This window comes from Hyperoodon ampullatus, assembly GCF_949752795.1.
Source record: "Hyperoodon ampullatus genome assembly, chromosome: 1".
Lineage (NCBI taxonomy): Eukaryota > Metazoa > Chordata > Mammalia > Artiodactyla > Ziphiidae > Hyperoodon > Hyperoodon ampullatus.
The window spans coordinates 21,247,624-21,268,898 of NC_136914.1; the positions used below are offsets into that span (position 1 = coordinate 21,247,624).

General features: G+C 38.6%; 1 protein-coding gene across 1 annotated transcript in view; it reads right to left on the reverse strand.

Annotated features, from left to right (window-relative positions):
- The window catches only part of PDLIM5 (PDZ and LIM domain 5), a 239,259-nt gene that overhangs the window by 149,711 nt on the left and 68,273 nt on the right, over nt 1–21,275 (reverse strand). Inside the window, exon 3 of the mRNA XM_079699411.1 lies at nt 15,738–15,889. Coding sequence (XP_079555537.1) covers nt 15,738–15,889 — 152 coding nt within the window. The remainder of the gene's footprint in view (nt 1–15,737; nt 15,890–21,275) is intronic.

The window sequence follows — 21,275 nt, forward strand, 5'->3', positions numbered from 1 at the left end:
CTTTCAGAATCTGAAACTTCAGGTGCTTGAACAATGCTACTCTGTTCCTTCCTGCCATCACCACTCATCCCACGTGTGTGTGTGTGTGTGTGTGTGTGTGTGTGTGTGTGTTACGGTGGGGGAGGGGTGGTGTGGTGGAGGTGGCTGTATTGTAGTGTCTCTAAGGTCGCGATATCCACTGAAACAACATAGACATTTTACTTATTTCTGTAACTCAATTACATAAGGTTTATTCAAGCACCAGACATGTATAATTTGGGGAGGACATTTTGACACCTTAGAGTCAAGAGGAGGGATTTTAAGACTCCAAAGAAAGAAAGAAATGCAGGAAGATAAGCAACTTAAAGAAAGTAGGAGAAAAGATTAGAGAAAAGAGGAAACATGTTGGTTTGTTTAACAGTTAGGGTATTTCCTATAAACCAATTTACCACTAAATCCAGTGTTATTTCCCACTCTCGGCTTAAGATATCGATGAGAGACCTAAGACAACATTAGACCACAAAACACATGAGAAAACAGCAGAGCCAGGTGAAAGGTGCTGGGGTGCGGAGGTTCAGCTCACAGGCTGACCTCAGCTCCTCTGCTGTACAACTCCAACGCAGTGTCACGACTGTCACAGAGTGGTCACCGTAGGTATTTTTTACACAGATCAAAAAGAAATTTTGAAGTACAAAAAGAGACAAATTGTGTAGGTAGACTAACAGCTCCACAGGTTGACAGATGGAGTTGCTTCAAACTCTAAAATACTGTGAATCTACAAAGTCTGTTCCCTATACTTGAACTTAGCCATGCATTTTTTTTTTTTTTTTTTTTTTTTTTGCGGTACGCGGGCCTCTCACTGTTGTGGCCTCTCCCGTTGCGGAGCACAGGCTCCGGACGCGCAGGCTCAGCACCCATGGCTCACAGGCCCAGCCGCTCCGCGGCATGTGGGATCTTCCCGGACCGGGGCACGAACCCGTGTCCCCTGCATCGGCAGGAGGACTCCCAACCACTGCGCCAGCAGGGAAGCCCTAGCCATGCATTTGAATTCAACTGAAAAACTGTTCCACAAATGAAGGTATTATTAAACCTGCTTTAATTTACCCAGAAAATGTATACATTGGAGCTGCTAAAGCAATGAATGAGGTAATATTACCGCTAGAATATTTTGTGAGCTTCTAAAAAAGCAAATTTTTCAGAGTATTGACTCCTTGCTAGTATTTTCCATGGAATTTGAAATTTACTGGAATATCAAACAAAGTTAATGGCAAAAATGCTTATTTTGTGGTGTATTTGGAAAAGCAAAATGAACTTTTAGACAACATGTATTACGATGACTGTACAATAAAAATATTTTTTAAATCCCTTTGTTTAAAGGCAGCGTAACATTGTAGAAAAATCATTATATTAGGAGGGAAACAGATCTGAGCTTGACTTCTGGCTTACATACAAGTTGTGTGACTTTGAAGTATTTACTTAACTTTCCCATAAAGTACAGTGATAATATCAATATCTGCCACAATAACAGCTGTGAAGATTAAATGACTAAAGTATATAAAGTTCCTAGCTTAGTAACTTGTTGGAGTAAAAATTTAAAATTCCAGTTTCTTTTTAATATGCTTTACTTGCTAAATTCCTGCTGTGTACTAAGAAACATGACTGAGATAGCATTCCTAGGAGCTTTTTTTTTTAAGTGTTTGGTATTTTATTTTTAAATTCTAGAGTGCTTTATAATTTTCAAAAGTTTCACACACGTGACTTCATATAATCCCATAATAACCCTTTTGTAAATCCCCTACCCTATATTGCCCCTCCCCGCTTCCCTCGCCCCACTGGCAACCACAAGTTTGTGTTCTGTATCTGAGTCTACTTCTTTTTTGTTTTTTTTTCACTACTTCATTGTACCTCTTTGGATTCCACATATAAGTGATATCATACAGTATTTATTTTTCTCTGTCTGACTTATTCCACTTAGCATAATGCCCTCCAAGTCCATCCGTGTTGCTGAAAATGGCAAGATTTCATTCCTTTTTATGACTGAGTAGTATTCCATTGTGTATATATACCACATCTTCTTTATCCAGTTATCAGTCGATGAACACTTAGGTTGCTTCCATACCTTGGCAACTGTAAATAATGCTGCTATGAACACTGGCATCCCTAGCAACTTTAACACTTTTTCCATCAGCTATCTCAGAAGAAAAACTATTATCTAAAGTCCTTGGGAACATGAATATTGCTAGAACCCATATAAGCTTCTTTAAAGGGAAAATAAAAATGAACACTTTTCTGCATAATACTAAAATAATTCAACTGTAAATATTATATAGCAATAAAAATTGCACGTAAAAATCAAAAACATCACAGCAAAGTTTCAACAGAGGAACAATTCACTTTGATCCCTTGGAGATAACTCTTTGCCTTACTAAAGTGAACAGGTTCTCATTAGAAAATGAAATCTACGTGACTGTTACAGAATCTATGAAATCTAGAAAAGAGATGTTGTTCTGTATTTCAGTGTGTCAAAGAGATCAAAATCCTAGTTTGAAAGAGGCAGTTAACTAGCTTAGCTTTCAAATACAAAAATACTTTTCTTAGTTTTAAGAATAATTTAGTGACCAGACATATCCTCAGGATAACAAAAACATTCTGGACTAATAAATAATCCACTATTTCAAAACACAGTCTATATAACAAAATTCCAATAAAACAAAAGAATCTGGAAAGCCCCTCGTACTCATTGTAACAGGATGAATTACACAGGAAAACAGTACCATAAACTTCAGCCACAACAGTCAAGATAAAGGCAGACTGGATTGTAAGGGAGGTCACTGAACTCAAGATTATCATCTATGGATTTTTACTGTAATGCAGAAATGAACTCCTGCTGTATTATACAAGAAATTAAAATTCATACATACAAAAAACAGATGAATGAAAGACTATATTTCATATGCTTTAAATTTCAGAGCAAGTGTTAATAGGGATCATAGCTGATAAAAGAAATTATTAGGACATAGTAACATTTAGAAATCTATTTATAAAGCTGGTTTACTAGGAAAATACAGCCTTTGAAATACATGAAAAAAAAGTAAGCTACAAAGTTCAACAGTATAAATACTCTGCCGCTTGTGTTCTGCACAGCCCTTCACTCTTGTTTACTTTCCAACTGGTATAAAGCCTAAGCTATTTCAGCCTTTGAGACCCTAATAGCAACAACAGCCGCTGGAAACAGTTGGGAGTGACCTGAATTTCAATCCTTTCAAAAGCTCTCAATGCGATGGACAACAATGTTTATTTTGAATTCCAAGGAGACTGCTGCCATTCAAAACACAAGAATGACCAGTCTGCCACTCTACCTCACTAATAACTCCTCGTAAATTATTTCTAAATTTGTTATGCAAAAGTAGAAAAATTACTGTATTTTTAAAAGTAGCAGTCTCTACTACTCGAGGCAATAACTATTTACTGAGTATCTTCTATGTCCAAGCCACGGTGATAGGCACTGGAGCGTGTAAAAATAGAATATTATTTCTTCCCTTCAAAAGGTGGGCGTGATATTCTTTCCACTTAGGGTGCGTGTTACATCTTTCTCAGCTATTCCTTTTTATACAAGGAAATAACTGTATGTTTCTCCTCTTAAACTCTGAAATTAGCTTTTTTTCTTAAAATGATAATGAAGGTAAATTTGGTAGAATCCGATGTTGTGGAACCATGGGTCTTTTTAATCTGCTATAAACCCGATGTGACCAGGAGAATCTTCTCCTGTAACGCTGCTCCTTCAACGGTCCTGCAGTCTGTGTCTTTCTGTCTTTGTTTCCCTCCCCATCCTCATGCGGTCTCTCCTCAGTCTCGCCTTCCCTGCGGATGTCTCTCCTCCCCTGTCTCTCTGCTTCCAGATGGCTTAAATGTTTTTGGCCAGTGGTTCCCAATCTGTGAACCGCACTTGAAGCAGCTGGAGGTAACGGGCACACAGTTTTAAGTTTTCACAAATAATTCATGAATTCATCTATGTACTAAACACTAAAGTCTGCTTAAATCATGTATTATATATTTGGATTTTTAAATAAATGTAGATTCTTATACATAAACGTAAAAAATCTTCCTCTTCATTTAAAACTGCAATACAATATTTACAAAATCTGCAGTTACTTTAAAAATAATTGTTATCCTAACATGGTGGGGGAAGGGGTGCCCATGAAATATTTGACATTGAAAAAAAAAGGTCCTTATTTAAGGTCAGAAACCACTGCTCCACCCTGTGAGCTCCTTGAGGGCAGGTGTGAGGACTTCCTTTCCCTCCCCAGTGACCAGCACAGCAAATGTTCAGTTAGATGGACCTTAAACCTTTCTGTTTAAGATATAGGCTAGGAGCTGTGTCTCTCCCCACCAACCCACCCAGAGGCCATGCTAATTTATTCTATTCTATTCATAGTGTGCTTGGATATCTATGCAAATTGTACTGAACAGGGGGTTAGAGATGGGCGTGGGAGGTTTAGCAAGGAATGAGCCTTTCTGATCTGGAAACAGGGTGGACGGTGGGCCCTTCACCAAGATAAGCGCAGCAGGAGATGCAAATTGCTGACATGCAGTGTGGAGCTCAGTTTTTTGTTTTTTTTTTTGTGGTACGCGGGCCTCTCACTGCTGTGACCTCTCCCGTTGCGGAACACAGGCTCCAGACACGCAGGCTCAGCAGCCGTGGCTCACGGGCCCAGCCACTCCGCGGCACGTGGGATCTTCCCAGAGTGGGGCACGAACCCGCGTCCCGTGCATCAGCAGGCGGACTCCCAACCACTGTGCCACCAGGGAAGCCCTGGAGCTCAGTTTTGACCATGTTGAGCTTGAGGAATCTGTGAGACGTCCAGGCGTCAGTTTCAGTGACATGACAGCGGCAGAAGCCAGGCTCCAGTGAGAAGAGGAAAACAAGGGGAAGATGAAAGGAGAACGGAGCCTGGGTCCAGCTGGCTGAGCACCTGAGCTGTCTTCGGTTCTTCCCTCTTCCCTCATATCCACACCATTACTGTGGCTTTCAGAACTCCTGTTCACAAGTTCTCATTTCTCCCGTTTCTCCCCCGTTTTCCACTCCAAGCCCGCAAATAGCCACGTTACTGTAATACTTGCCTGACCAGTCTCCCTGCCTCTCGCCTCTCCACCTTCTTCCAAGCTATCTCACTAAATATTATCCAGGAAATGTCACTTTTCTGATCAAAACTTTTAATATCTCAGTGTCAAAGACTCTGCAAAGCACTATTTGCATCTAACTTTTATTCTTATCTCCATGTCCAACTGGTCCACATACTCCTCCCCACAGATGCCTGGGGACTGGCCACCTCCATCTGAGATGGCCTTCTCATCAAAGCCTAGCCCAAGGTGCAGCACCTCCAGGAAGCCTTTCCGTTTCAATGAGATCTTGCCCTCTTTGAACCTCTGTAGCACTTTCTGTGTCTTCTTATCTCAATGAATGTCATAATAAATAGATATAAGTTCCTTAAAGGCAGAAATCATAAATCACTCTCTTTATATCTACCCCTTATGGCTTCTGGTCATAAGGTAAATCTAGAGAAGTCCAATGTTCAAAAATTTGGAACATTATGAGATTTTCCAACTAATTAAGTAATGATAGTGTTGATGAAAAGCTACAAGAGAAAATTATTTCTAAAAGTATCATAAAGCAGTCCAAAAGTTAGCAATTTAACTAATGTAAATTACTTTAAAGGGAATACACATGAATTTGGATGGGAGAGTGACAGAAAAAACACTTGTTTTGTTTGTCTTTCTGGCTTAACTCACAGTAAAGGAGAATTACATCTGCATTTTTCCTCTAAGGAGAACAAGAGGAATTAGCAGAAAAAAGAAGACTAGGTATGTACTGGTTTCTCTCCGCTGCCATAAATTACTGGTTGAGAGTTTTTTAACCAAAGCAGTAGTTACCTGGCACTCAGCATAATGTTTGTATCCCCTCATGCTTTTAAAAAGCTTTAATTACAACTGTAGGATCAAAACCCACTCACTTGACTAAACAATCCTTTCTTCTAACACTTGCATAATCATCTTTCTGACTTTCCAAGATAACTACCTACCCGACTGCCCTCTTATTTTCTCCCTATTTCCCTCCAGTCACACCCATTTTGTTGCTAAGAAACAAAATAAATATAACCTCCTGGAAGTAACTTTACAAAGGATACTATATTAATACTTACTTATACTGGAGAAATAGGAAGAAAGAAGAGAAAACATATCTCTGTTATATCCTAGGTTCTTTACATTTGTTATTTAATCTTTACAAGAGCCTTAGAAGGCAGTTATTACTACGCCCATTTACAAATGGTTAACTGAAACTCACTTATGTAACTTGCCTAAGCTAGGCAAGTGGTAGAATCAAGGTTTGCACCAAGTTTGCCTAATTTCAAAGTCAGTTTTATTACCATTCCCCTTCTTTATATCTCTATTTCATGGCTTCGTTTAAAAATTCTGCACAGATGAAATATTCTACAAATTAAAATTTTACAAATTTCCTAGGATTTTTTTCCCAAAGGATTATAACTGAAGTAATTTTTCCTTCAGAAAAGTAAATAAAACTTTTATGTTAAAAAATAAAAGTTAGGGGCTTCCCTGGTGGCGCAGTGGTTGAGAGTCCGCCTGCCGATGCAGGGGACACGGGTTCATGCCCCGGTCCGGGAAGATCCCACATGTTGCAGAGCGGCTGGGCCCGTGAGCCATGGCTGCTGAGCCTGTGCGTCCGGAGCCTGTGCTCCGCAACGGGAGAGGCCCGCGTACCGAACAACAACAACAAAAATAATAAAATAAAATAAAATAAAATAAAAGGGACTTCCCTGGTGGCACAGTGGTTAAGAAACCACCTGCCAATGGAGGGGACACGGGTTCAAGCCCTGGTCAGGGAAGATCCCACATGCTGCAGAGCAACTAAGCCCGTGTACCACAACTACTGAGCCTGTGCTCTAGAGTCCGCAAGCCGCAACTACTCAGACCGCGTGCCACAACTACTGAAGCCCGCATTCCTAGAGCCCGTGCTCCGCAACAAGAGAAGCCACCGCAATGAGAAGCCTGCGCTCTGCAACGGAGAGTAGCCCTGGGGGCTTCCTTGGTGGTGCAGTGGTGGAGAGTCTGCCTGCCGATGCAGGGGACATGGGTTCGTGCCCCGGTCTGGGAAGATCCCACATGCTGCAGAGCAACTAAGCCCGTGTACCACAACTACTGAGCCTGTGCTCTAGAGTCCGCAAGCCGCAACTACTCAGACCGCGCGTGCCACAACTACTGAAGCCCGCATTCCTAGAGCCCGTGCTCCGCAACAAGAGAAGCCACCGCAATGAGAAGCCTGCGCTCTGCAACGGAGAGTAGCCCTGGGGGCTTCCTTGGTGGTGCAGTGGTGGAGAGTCTGCCTGCCGATGCAGGGGACACGGGTTCGTGCCCTGGTCCGGGAAGATCCCACATGCCGCGGAGCCGCTGGGCCCGTGAGCCATGGCCGCTGAGCCTGTGCATCCGGAGCCTGTGCTCCGCAACGGGAGAGGCCGCAACAGTGAGAGGCCCGCGTACCGCAAAAAAAAAAAAAAGAGTAGCCCTGGCTTGCAGCAACCAGAGAAAGCCTGTGCACAGCAACGAAGACCCAACACAGCCAAAAATTAAATACATAAATTAAAAAAAAAATAAAATAAAATAACTGCACAGTTTCAAGAGGCAAAGTGGAAGAATTGCAAAATACACCCCGATGAACCCATATTCAAATTGCTACAGACTATCAAAAAAGATGTACTAATTTGAGCCTTCAAGTTCATTTTCAGCAATCTTTATCCCTACCGAATTGAAGAAAAAGAGACAGAAGAGAAATACTTCTCTTCCATGTCTGTTGATGGATTTGTTGATTGACAGTTTTGGTATCTTTTCCAGTCAGTGTCATAAGTCTTAAAAACGTATTTTTTTAAATTCCTGAATCCTTAGTTACTCATGGGATGCATACACAGAAGCCTGCTGAAGAACAAAGTCTTCAAACTTTAATACAGTAATAATTTAGCAAATATAGTCAACAGGCTTATAAACTTGGGAGGGAAAAATAAAAGATGATATTCTGATTTAGGACAGGCAACCATATATACAAGTCAGTATCCAAGTGAATGCTCCTATCTAGTGACCCATGAACCTATTTAGCCTGCTTTTTCTCTTTTACTTTTATTCTAACCTATGGGGTCTACGAAGCACATAGAAAATAATTTAGGCATAATATTTATTACAGAATACCAACAGGTGAGTGTGAAAACAGAGACACTGTTGCTTACAAGTGAAAAAGTCAAAGAGTTACCCCTACTGATTTACTCTCCTGTCTTATCAAATTTTATTAGGAGACTATAGTCACTAAGTCCTAGCTATAAGAAAGTGGGGGAAGGAAATAGTCTTTGACCTGACCTGGGTTTGTTATGCAAGTCACATAAACCCTCAAAACCATAAACTAATCATCTGAAAAATGGGTGTTAACTCCTTTCTCAATGGACTGATAGAAGGATTAAATGTATATGTGAAAAGACTTGCACAAAAGAGATGTCAATGCCTGCTTGTCCTCATCCCCTTTCCTAAGCAGCACTTCTAATTTTAATGATGAGGGAGAGGGAGGATTAATCAGACAGCCCTTCTGGAAAAGTCATCCTCCAAACAAAGAATTAAAAAATGAAACTAAAACCAACACAAACGATCAAACAAACAAACAAACAGTAAAACCTAAATTGCAGAAAACACATTCAAAAAGTATGTGAAATACCAAGGGGAAAAAAGGAACCTGAGGTGGGATAATGTGCAACTCCAATTAAATGAAAAGGTAATCGAACTAAATGTCTTTTAATTCACATGAATTGAAACATCCCAGATAGAGAACTGAAAACTTGGATTTTAAAAAAAGTGTTTTTTAATATCTTGCCTCTATGCTAATAGAGAAAGAAAGAGCAGAGGTGAACTCATTAAAGTTAACAGTAACAGGATGTTAAGCAATCCATTAAAATGAAACAAAAGATGGCTAATAGCTTCAGTCTGGTACCACAGCTACTTTTCTTTTTTTTTGTAACTCAATGTGCCTATTAAATTATTCCAGTCTGTCATTCATTAGCAGTAGTTACCGGACCTCTGACAATTTTTCTGCTGTTTGAAGGATGAGGAAGAAGGGGGAGGCAGAGAGTACATCAATATTTTTCAAAACTCAACCCTTCTAGATCTTTCACTTCCAATCATAACAAGTTATACACTAAATGAAATTTAAGGAACCAAAGTAAATAAGTAAATAAACCCACAGATACGCCACTACTGATAATGTAAAAAACAAGGAAGATTAGAAAAGTTATATATATTCTCTGTGATTCTGAAAGGATTAATGTTAAAGTATAAAATAAGGACAAGTATATAAAGTATTTTTTTATGATTAAGTTCTGTTTGAATATCCAGCTGACCTACCTTTCACCTTAAAGTCGGCAGGGTAGTACAAGTCACTTTGCTAACCTGGCATAGTTTAAGATAACTCCAGTGAAGAAAGTCCAATTTCCTGATTCTCTCAGCCAAAACAAGCAAACTGAAGTTAGTCTGATCTAATAGCAAACTTTAGGGAACTTATCCATTTACAGCTAAAAAACCAGAACAAGAACCAGAATTTAAGGGAACTTAGAAATCACTCATGACCTCATTTTACAGTCAAGAAAATTAAGGCCCAGAAGTTTAGCAACTTACCCCAATTCATACAGTAAGTCAGTAGCAAGTTTATCTATGTTATGCAAATTAATGAAATAAAATGAAATAGTTAAAAATCTTATTCATAGACTCCAACTCTAATATAGTTCATAGGGTTATTTGACATCAAAACTTCAGAAAGTAGTCTTCTTCTATTATTAGCTGAAATAATGTAATTTTTTAAATGATCCACTTTGACGTGGATCAAAAGCATAGGCAAAAAGCACTTGATATTTAAAAACAAGCACACTACTATTTGCCTGTTCTCCTAAGAGGAAAAATAATTTCAAATAGAATTTTTCATTGTCCAGTTGTAGCACTCTTAGAATCAGTGCCAGTTTCAGGGGGAAAAAATATTTTCCAATCTTTTCCAATGATAAAAGAAGTCAAAATGAAATCTTCCACACCTCTATATTCATTAGATACTAGAATATAGTGAGTCAAGTCTTATTTTTTTAGGATATCAATGAGAGAGCATATGTTTGCTTTATTACAAATTAGACAAGATTGAAAAAAAAGTTCCAAAATAACCTTACTCAAGCAAGTATCTTTATCTTACCTTTTCTTATCTAAACCTTATTTTAGGATTTTGAGGTTGGGCTTAAAGAACAGGTCAATTAAATATATATATATAATAAACAGATATATAACAATAATACTTAATACAAAAAAATTCACAAAACAAAATTGCTGGTAACTTTCACTTCAAAAACAAAGAGGGGGGACTTCCCTGGAGGCGCAGTGGTTAAGAATCTGCCTGCCAATGCAGGCGAAACGAGTTCAATCCCTAGTCCGGGAAGATCTCACATGCCACGGAGCAATGAAGCCCATGTGCCACAACTACTAGCCTGCGCTCTAGAGCCCACAAGCCACAACTACTGAGCCCATGTGCCACAACTACTGAAGCCTGCATGCCTAGAGCCCGTACTCTACAACAAGAGAAGCTACTGCAATGAGAAGCCCCTGCACTGCAACAAAGAGTAGCCCCCGCTCACTGCAACTAGAGAAAGCCCACGTGCAGCAACAAAAACCCAACGCAGCCAAAAATAAATTAAAAAAAAAAAAAAAGATGGGTTTTCTCTGTCATAGTCTCCTGCTGGGGGTTCTTGGGTGGAGATCAGCATAAGTGGTAATTGTCCAGTATTTCTACCGCACTAGAAGAAAAAGGCAGTCCCGTGGCTATCAAGACTGGGCAGAGGCTTGGTCTGCTCTTCCTTCTAGCCCCTTTCCAATAATGAAACCACCTCTCTCCCAAATCCTGCTGTAGAGCTGGCCAAGCAGCTATAACTCTTCAAGGCTTTCTCACAACTTTCTATAGGCCCAGGAAAATTTAAAGTCGATTACAAATGTTGCAGTGACGCATGGGTCCTACAAGTACTGTCCCATCTCCACTCACTTCCTGCTATCTCTCTGACCTCACTTCTGACCTTGCTGCCTTCACCCCCTCTGCTCCGGGCCCACTGGCCTCCTGACAGGACCACTGCACCAGCTCTTCCCTCTGCCTGGGACACTCGTGACCCAGATATCCAATAACCTTCTCACTGAGGCTCTCCCGAACACTGTATTTTATTTTATTATTATTATTTTTTTTTTGCGGTACGCGGGCCTCTCACTGCTGTGGCCTCTCCCGTTGTGGAGCACAGGCTCCGGACGTGCAGGCTCAGCAGCCATGGCTCACGGGACCAGCCGCTCCGCGGCATGTGGGATCCTTCCAGACCGGGGCACGAACCCGCGTCCCCTGCATCAGCAGGCGGACTCTCAACCACTGCGCCACCAGGGAAGCCCCCGACCACTCTATTTTAAATTGCAATTTCCTACCCTTGCATTCCCTATGTCCCTTACATGCTTTATTTTTCCCCAAGGCACTTACCACCTCCATGTGATATACATTTTTACTTATTTGTTTGTTTATTTATTTATGGCTGTGCTGCGCGGCTTGTGGGATCTTAGTTCCCTGACCAGGGATCCAACATGGGCCCCAGCAGTGAAACCACCGAGTCCTAACCACTGCACAGACAGGGAATTCCCATTACTTAACTTGTTTATTGTCTGCCTCTGCTCACTAAAAGGTCAGCACCAAGGAGGCAGGGATTTTGTTTGTTTTTGCTCACTGCTGAATGCCCCCAGCATCTACAACAGTGCCTGGCACATAGCAATAGCTCAAAAAGTATCTGTGGAATGAATAAATGATGCCAAGTTTGAGAAATAATGCTGGTGCCCATCCAAATATTTATTAGACACTAAAAGCACAAAACTATACAAGATGTCAAATACAAATAGTGCAAAAAACAAGGTATTTGCTTTCAAGGAGTCTAGTTGGTGAAACACAGAGTAATTAGTTAATTACACAGGCAGTATTAGGTATGACTATTAACCAATTAGGTTTATTTGTATATGATTCATGGAATTTGCCTTGTCATTCCTGGTTATACCTAGTGTACAATTAAACGCTGAGTCGAATGGTATAAACTTGTCATAGGAGTTTAGAGGGGAAAAGAAATGAGTAAGTTGCAATAGTAAGAAAAGACCATGGGTAGATGATGAGGTTTGATATGGGATTTGTGGAGGTGGAGGCATGTATTGGCAGTGGAGAGGTGGGTGGGCATTCCAGATGGAGCAAATTTCATGAGAGGACAAAAAAAAAAAAAGGCATGTGAGGGACAGTAAGAAACCTACCTTAAATGGAAAGCTGGTATTCACTGACGAGTAGTGATGACCTGGGGAGGACAATCTTTCTTTTTTTTTTTTTTAAACTTTTGGCTGCACCAGGTGGCATATATCCCTGACTAGGGATCGAACTCTCGGCCCCTGAAGCGGGAGCACGGAGTCTTAACCATTGGACTGCCAGGGAAGTCCTAGGGGGAGGACAATCTGAGTGTGCCTGGGTCACAGAGAGCCTAATCCTCTGAGCAAAGGACTCCAGGCTGGAAGGAATCTCACAGCACGTGCTACTGGTGCCCAGCCTGGGTCCTCTGGAACCCTTCGACTGGTTTGGTACATCCAGTCCCAAAGGTACTCCCTGCATTGCTAATGGTTCATACCAGCAACTTTCTGTGGAAGTAACAGAAGCTACCTCCTAGACCTCTTCTGCGCTCCTGCACACACACACATTTCCAGGACAGCTGGTGGTCAATGACTAACGAATGAAGGGGAGAGGGGACAAAAGCCCAGTTCCCTTGCCTCGAGGCAAGACAGACTCTATGGTACAATTTTGTTCCAAAGTTCCCTCCTGGGTCAAGCTGAGGCTAGACATCCAATGAAACCAAACCCTTTCTCATCTCAGTTTCTTCTTCCCAATCCTGCTTGACCTACTCCCTTTTAAGTAACATGTGAAAGAACTCTCTAGATACATCATTTGCACATGAATACCATCTCAGGTTCTGTTTCTAGGGAAACTGGACTAAGACAAGTCTGTAAAGGAAAATACTAGATATTCATGAAGAAAACAGTTACACAGAGAAAATACTGTTGTGGGTCACTCAGTTTGGAAGAAGAATGCTCAGCAGTTTGGCTGGTGGCAGATGGAATAAAGAGGGTAAGGTGACTGGAGGCCAATTAAGGGTGCTGTTGTTCAAACTCAGAAATAAGTGGAAGAAAAAATATTTGCTCTGATATAAGAAAGAGAGAACTTAAGAAAATGGCTTTGGTATAGGGAAGAATTGATGATAACTCTTGAAAGTTTTTTTTTTCCCATAAAAAACAAAAAGTCTTTCTTCAGTAGTACTGTCAATGTTACACCGTGAATTCTCTTAAACGCAAACCTCTTTTAGGCTGACATTACCTGACACAAGAAGTGTTCAAAAACTTAAGGAGAATAACAATGGATAACAACAGGACTCTAAAATTCTCTCATAGTTTGAGTCTCTGAATATCCATATTCAGAAATACGAAGATAAGATTAAGTAGTATCTCCAAATGTTTATAACAAGTTGTTTGTTAGATTTTGTATTCAAGTAGCTTAAAAGAATCTGTATTAGAGTCAGTAGCAGATTACTTAAATTGCAAATTCATCCAAACAGGGTAACATCTGGTTTTCATCTACTCTTACGGAACCAGAAGTGCTGTCAATAGAAAATAAGATACTGAGTCCTAGGTTGTAAAATAGGGAGCACAATGTGAAAACAAGTAGGCAACTATGAAAGAAATGATACACAGCCCAGAAAGAAAGATTATACCCTATATAAACTTTCACTTTAGAATTTGAGAAACAGCCCGACATCATCTGTATTTGTGTTGCTTTGTTGATATCTCCCACAAGTTAAGCTTCTTGACTTCTTGGTTCCCTTTCAAAATTCATACTTAGCAAAAATGCCTATCAGTAAAAATGACTATTTTCACTTAATTAGTAACAATTTTTGTGTTACATGTCTAAATATATAGAACAGAAAGGATACTATTGAAACAGGACTTTTTAGCAAGGTTACTTTTCCTCATCGATTACTTTTCTATGCATTAAAATGTATAGCTAATAGCTTTCAAATTTTAAATACACATGACCTTTGATTCAACAGTTCCACTGAAAGCAATTTCACACACAGACACACACATACTCCCCCAAAAGAGAACTGGTCAGAAAGTCATGCTACAACAAAGTAAATCTATAAGTCTAAGTTTTTCTAAATTTTTCCTATTCAGTTTTAAGACCAAACTGATACTCTTCCAGACAAGTACATATAATTTGCCCTGTATATATCCTTTAAATACTCCCAGGAGAGATTCCAAGAAAAAAAAGGTTTCTTAGCTAAAAGTGTTAGGAAGGTATGGCATGTTGTTCCCCTCTTAAAGATTTATAATAAAGACAACAATTTATGGAAGCCTATGAGATGTTTTTGGGGAAAATGGCATTTTCCAAATTTTATAGACCAGAGAACACTTATGTAATTATCAAAAGCAAGACTTGCTTAAAACCCTCCATGACCACCTGGTAAATGATAGCTACTTCCTTATAAACCTAAAGGTTCAGAGCCATCATTCAATCACCCTCCCTCTATCTCCTCTTTCTCCTCCCTTCCCCTCAACCCAAGACACTGCAGTGGTTCTAACTTCATATTTCATAATAATCATAGAAAACTTATTCATTCATATATAATTCTTGGTCCTTACTTCCAGATATTCTGATTCCTATCACTATTTTTAACAAGTAATCAGGTGATCTCAATACAGTTCAAATGTTGGGATGCTGAAAAGGTCTGATATAGTACAATCAATGAGATGATTATTTTAAAATTGAAGCCAAACTGAGTTCAGAAAATTTGGACTTCAAATGAGTATATTAAAATTCTGTTTTTCTACTCAGGGAAAGAAAGGGAAAAAGACATACTAAGAAAAGCCAAATCATATCTTAAAAGAATACCCCTAATATACTGCCCAGAATATTAAGGCCAAGAGTTTTACCCCGTAACAAGAATTCTTAGGCTGCACTCCACTGAGAAATTTCAGGAATTCTTTTTTTTTTTTTTAAAGTAATTCTTTTTTAAAATTTTATTTATTTGTTTGTTTGTTTGTTTGTTTGTTTATGGCTGTGTTGGGTCTTCGTTTCTGTGCAAGGGCTTTCTCTAGTTGCGGCAAGTGAGGGCCACTCTTCATCGCGGTGCGCGGGCCTCTCACTGTGATATCACGGCCTCTATTGTTGCAGAGCACAGGCTCCAGACGCGCAGGCTCAGTAATTGTGGCTCACGGGCCTAGTTGCTCCGCGGCATGTGGGATCTTCCCAGACCAGGGCTCGAACCCATGTTCACTGCATTGGCAGGCAGATTCTCAACCACTGCGCCACCAGGGAAGCCCCCAGGAATTCTTAAACTCTCTGAAAGTGCACACACAATCTTTATGCGTATGTGAATACATGCCTTATAATCCAAAGCTTTCACCAATTCTCATATTGCTTAATTACCCAATTTAAAAGCCATTCTATTTTTTACTTATCTACCTGAAACAATGGCAACAGAAACTGTTTCTTAGTTAACACCATGAATCAGACACACGAAAACACATTCCTCAGTGTTGTCTTCTCTCTCAGAGCCAAACAAAAAGCAATTTACCTTTGCAGAGTCATATTCAAAGAGCCTGTACAACCCTTAATCTTGTTCTGGGCTTCAAGATGAGTCATGCCATGTGCACTTATTCCATCAATGCTGAGAACCACATCACCTATTCTTACTTTTGCCTGGGATGCTTTGCCGCCATCTTTTAGCTGTAAAAAATATATTTCATTAGAATTGTCACTCTTTAAAAATAAACACAGATGAAAATTATACTTTTGTTATATCAAAAGAGAAGTATATTAATATACTATTAGACAAAGTAATACAAATTATCTTGCTTAACAGGTAAAGTTAAAATTCAAATGACTTTCATACTTATTTTCTTAAATTCTTATTTGCTTTCTAAAAAACTGAACTAATTGTCTGAGAAAAGGTCCCTGATAAGTTCTCCATTTCTTTACTGTATAAAAGTAGTGTGTGATTGTTACAAATAAGGAAGAGAAGTAGGCAAGGCAACTACATTTTAGCAGAAAAAAAAAGAAAAGTAATATGAATACGGTATTTAATACTCTTTTAGAAATAATTTTTAAAACTCTTTAAACAGCTGTATTTTTGTTTGAGCACAAAGAGTAATACAGATGGAGGATCTACTGAACTATCCTTCCTGTTGAGTCCAATTCATATCCAGCATTTGAGGGACTGAATTCTTTAAGATCACAGGCCCAAACATCTTTTATGCTGGCTGTGCTTCCTGCTCCAGGCATTTAGAATGAGGGGACGAAAACCAGTTGTGTCTGAGACTGTCAGACTCTTCTGTGTACCACGATCTTTAATCCCCAATCTTTTTTCCCTTTTTACAAAATTTTCTACATGTTTACATTTAGTTTGATCTCCTTCAAACTTCATGTGTATCTATTTCATTGCTCCAAAAGGAGCAAACAAATATAAAATGACAGTAAAATGAAAGATGGTACAATTTTAATAGATACTTAGAAACATGGAACAAGTACAAATCAAAAGGAACCATTCTAATTAAAATGACAGGCTTAGAATTCAGTAAGTACAAGCAGATCACACTGAATACTGGGCTGTTGGAAGACAGGTGAGACTAGGCCCAAAAAAGAAAGAAAGAAAATAACCACTATTACTCTAATACTTAAAAGTGTAGATTTTATTCAGGGATGATGAAAAACATCTGGAAAAGGATAGTGGTAATGACTGCACAACACTGAAAATGTACTTGATGCAATTAATGAATTGTGCAATTAAAAATGGTTAAAATGTCTAACTTTTGTAAGTATATTTTACCACAGTTTTTTTAAAACTAACAAAAACTAAATATTTTAGAGAACATTTTACTAAAATTACTTTTTGATTAAAAGAAAAACATCCCTCAGCAAACTGAACAAGGGCTGAGTGCTAGAATTCATAATCTGGAAGCAAAGCAATAAATACAAGTGGACATTGTATGCTCAGATAGGTTTTGAGTACCATCAGTTGTCAAATTCTTTCCTTAAAAATAATGATCAAGGCAGATCAATCCTAGTGTACAAGAACAACTCTTTGGATCTAAAATCAAGAAAACAGTATTGACTGCTAGATCCATCCAGGCAGTGCCCATGTCCGTGCTTCTCCCCAACTACCCTAAAGCTAGAAGTGTGCCTGACACTATAAGCCTTCATAATATATACTGAATGAATGGATGCCACATATTTATTATTTAACACTGGCAAAATCTATGGTTTGTTTTAAAGTTCAAAGTTAGGAAGAACTAAAATTTTAAATAATTTGAAATTTATCTCATTTAACATATAACTATCAAATGATGGACACAGTCCTTGAAATTAATAATAAAAAATATCTATTTGAGCAAGAATATGTAAAATCTAACAGACACAAAGTGTAAAATAAAACATTTCAAACATTTCAAATGAAATATTCTCTATTATATACATAGTACATAGAGTTGACCCTTGAGCAACGTGAGTTTGAACTGCGTGGGTCCACTTACATGCAGATTTTTTTCAACAGTGAATGCTATAGTACTACATGATATGCGTGTTTGTATAAGGAGGAACCAAACTCCGTATATATAACCTCCGTATATATACGGAGGACAGACTATAAATTACAGGCGGATTTTCAGCTTCGCAGAGGGCCAGTGCCTCTAATCTCCAAGTGTTCAAGGGTCAAGTGTAGTGATTCCGTTTTCATCTTTGTACTAATGTGAACAAACAAAACAACTCCTCTCAGCTGCCCAGATATTTAAAGGTAAGAAAAATTAATGAAATGTTGATAATAAAGAAATAAATTTCCAGAGTAATATAACAGATTAAAATTCAATGCATATCAAACTTATCAACATAGCTATATTACACACAAGTGTATACATACGTATAGACACACTTTTTATTATACATTATATGACTGACGAAGTAATACCAAAATTCAATGAAAATTAAATAAAGTTAATTTGAATTCCAGGATCACAGGATCAAGAAGAAAAAAATTAAGATAGAACTTTATTAAGTATATTTTAAAATACCGTATAGACAGATATATTTATTAAAATATGAAAGTAATGTATGCGTGTGGTGGGAGTAAGAAAAGTCCTTAAAAATAATAATACCTACATTAAATATTATGGTTTTACTGTATTAAATAACAGGTGTGGGGACTTCCCTGGTGGTGCAGTGGTTAAGAATCCACCTGCCAGTGCAGGGGACAAGGGTTTGAGCCCTGGTCCGGGAAGATCCCACATGCCACGGAGCAACCAAGCCTGTGCACCACAACTACTGACCCTGTGCTCTAGAGCCCACGAGCCACAACCACTGAGCCCATGTGCCACAACTACTGAAGCCCACGCGCCTAGAGCCTGTGTTCTGCAACAAGAGAAGCCACCACAATGAGAAGTCCATGCACTGCAATGAAGAGCCGCACCCACTCGTCGCAACTAGCGAAAGCCCATGTGCAGCAACAAAGACCCAAAACAGCCAAAAAAAAAAAAATTAAAAAAATTTAAAAATAAAATAAATAATAGGTGTGGACTGTCTTAATAATTAGTATTTCTTTTTTTATTAATATAAATATTAAAGAAATAATTTAATTTAATAACAAATACTAACTGTTCGTCTCTCCTGCACAGAACTAAATTGTTCAAACTGTGAAGGACATTTACAAAGAAAACAACTCCTAAAGCTAGCAATGCCACCCACTTTCCATGGGACTTACTTGTAGGGTTTTATAAAGATTATGTGAGATAACAGCTTAATAAATGTTAGCTAATTATTATTCTCCTGATCTCAGATTACTAATCCAAGAAATGTGGAGGTTGTACTGGATGATGTCAAAGGTCTTCTAAGGTCCCTTCCAGTCTTAAAAGTTTTATCTATCTGTGAACTGTCTATACAAAGGTATAACTCTAGTCCTAAAATAAGAGTCATATCTGAATGGTAGGGCAAAGGGACATCTATTCCCTACTAAAATAAATGAATGGTAATTTGAATCCTGATAATAAGACAAAAAATAAACATAATTTATCCTAGATTTTGTTTTAGCCAAGAAAGGCATCCAAAAAAATTTTTTTTTCTTTTTAACCAGAAATAGAACACAGCTAAATTACCTACCTCACCATTCTTCACATAAGGTAGCCTTAAAATAGAAACACTGAAACCTATGGGCATTTGCTCAAAATGTACCCAACAAAAGCAATTTAAATACTCCCAGTCCAGTAATATAAAGGTAATGAACAACTAAGAAAATAATCTAATATTACTCAGCCATAAAAAGAAACAAAATTGAGTTATCTGTAGTGAGGTGGATGGACCTAGAGTCTGTCATACAGAGTGAAGTAAGTCAGAAAGAGAAAAACAAATACTGTATGCTAATACATATATATGGAATATTAAAAAAAAAAAAAAAGGTTCTGAAGAACCTAGGGGCAGGACAAGAATGAAGACCCAGACGTAGAGAATGGACTTGAGGACACAGGGAGGGGGAAGGGTAAGCTGGGACAAAGTGAGAGAGTGGCATGGACATATATACACAACCAAATGTAAAATAGATAGCTAGTGGGAAGCAGCCACATAGCACAGGGAGATCAGCTCGGTGCTTTGTGACCACCTAGAGGGGTAGGATAGGGAGGGTGGGAGGGAGATGCAAGAGGGAGGGGATATGGGGATATATGTATATGTATAACTGATTCACTTTGTTATAAAGCAGAAACTAACACACCATTGTAAAGCAATTATACTCCAATAAAGATGTTTAAAAAAAAGAGAAAATAATCTAATCTAATCAAATGTCATACACTAGATAAAACTTTTCTTACTCCTTTGTTACAGCTGCCTACTCGATTCTGAGAGCCTATGATCTCAAGATGTTCAAATCCAACTTCTCAGAATTACCTGTCTTTTTAGGCTTGCTTTCACTCTGCCACCCTTATTTTCAAAACATGGAGCATAGACATCATACAGCCCTTGTGAATTCTGCCGTTTCCTTGAGTACCACATCTAGGGAAATTACTAAATTTTGTTGATTCTTCCTTTCCTCTCCCATGCTAGTCCACACCCTGATCATCTGTCACCTTGATCTTGCCTGCTGCCTACAGTAAGAGTTTTCTAAAGACCCCCTTACCGCCAAACTCTGCATGTTCCTTGCCCTTTCCTCCATCTTACTGTATTTCCATAATGGTGACCCTACTACCACTTCACACTGAAGAGTTCCATCATGTCCACTATTTATAAAATGAGGGTGAAACACTTCAAATATTTTCTGCTTCCTACAGTGTAGAATAAAGCTGAAGCCTGAAATAGAAGCAATCTACAATTAGTCATCAAGCTGTTTCCAACTTCAAAACAAGCGCCATAAGGTCAGGGATCATATTTTATACTATGTTCTCAAGAGCCTTGAAGATTGTAGGTACTAGAAAAACAGATGATTAAACCACAGTAAATAAGAAATCAATAAATCTATCCATCAGTTTAATATGTGAAATTCTGGTAGAAATATACTTAATTCACCAAAGAGAGAAAAATAGATTCTAATCTGAAAATGAGAATCTTCAGTTAAACATTAGGCTGAGCTAACCTAAGAAAGGTCAAAAATCAAACTGTATTTTCAATAGAACAAAGTAAATCCATTTTGGATAGTTAGTTAATATATTTTTCCTAGGATTTCCAAAGAGGTGTCACAACTCCCCTTGGTACTTTATCTAACAAGTGTTAGGAAGAGCTTAATTGTATTTAATCTCAACCCTTTCTCAATCAGTTACCAGAAATGTAAACAAATGCTCATCGCCATCTGTACAATCTTTCATGTTATTTAAACTGTCAAACAAACTCCTTTTTGTCTACAGTTTTTTTGAGCTTACTAATATTAATCATCTTGGGTTTCTGACATGAACATCTTTTCTAAATCTCTAACCATCTTTATTATTCAATACTCAGGCTTTCTACTCACTATTTAAACTAAAGAGCAGAAAGAGCCTAAAGGAACGCCAGCGGGAAAGGCCCAATGCACAGAAACAAGTGTAAAGCTTGTTAAAGGTGGCATCTCATTGAAAACTCCTATGAGCTTTCATTTATCCCCAGAACT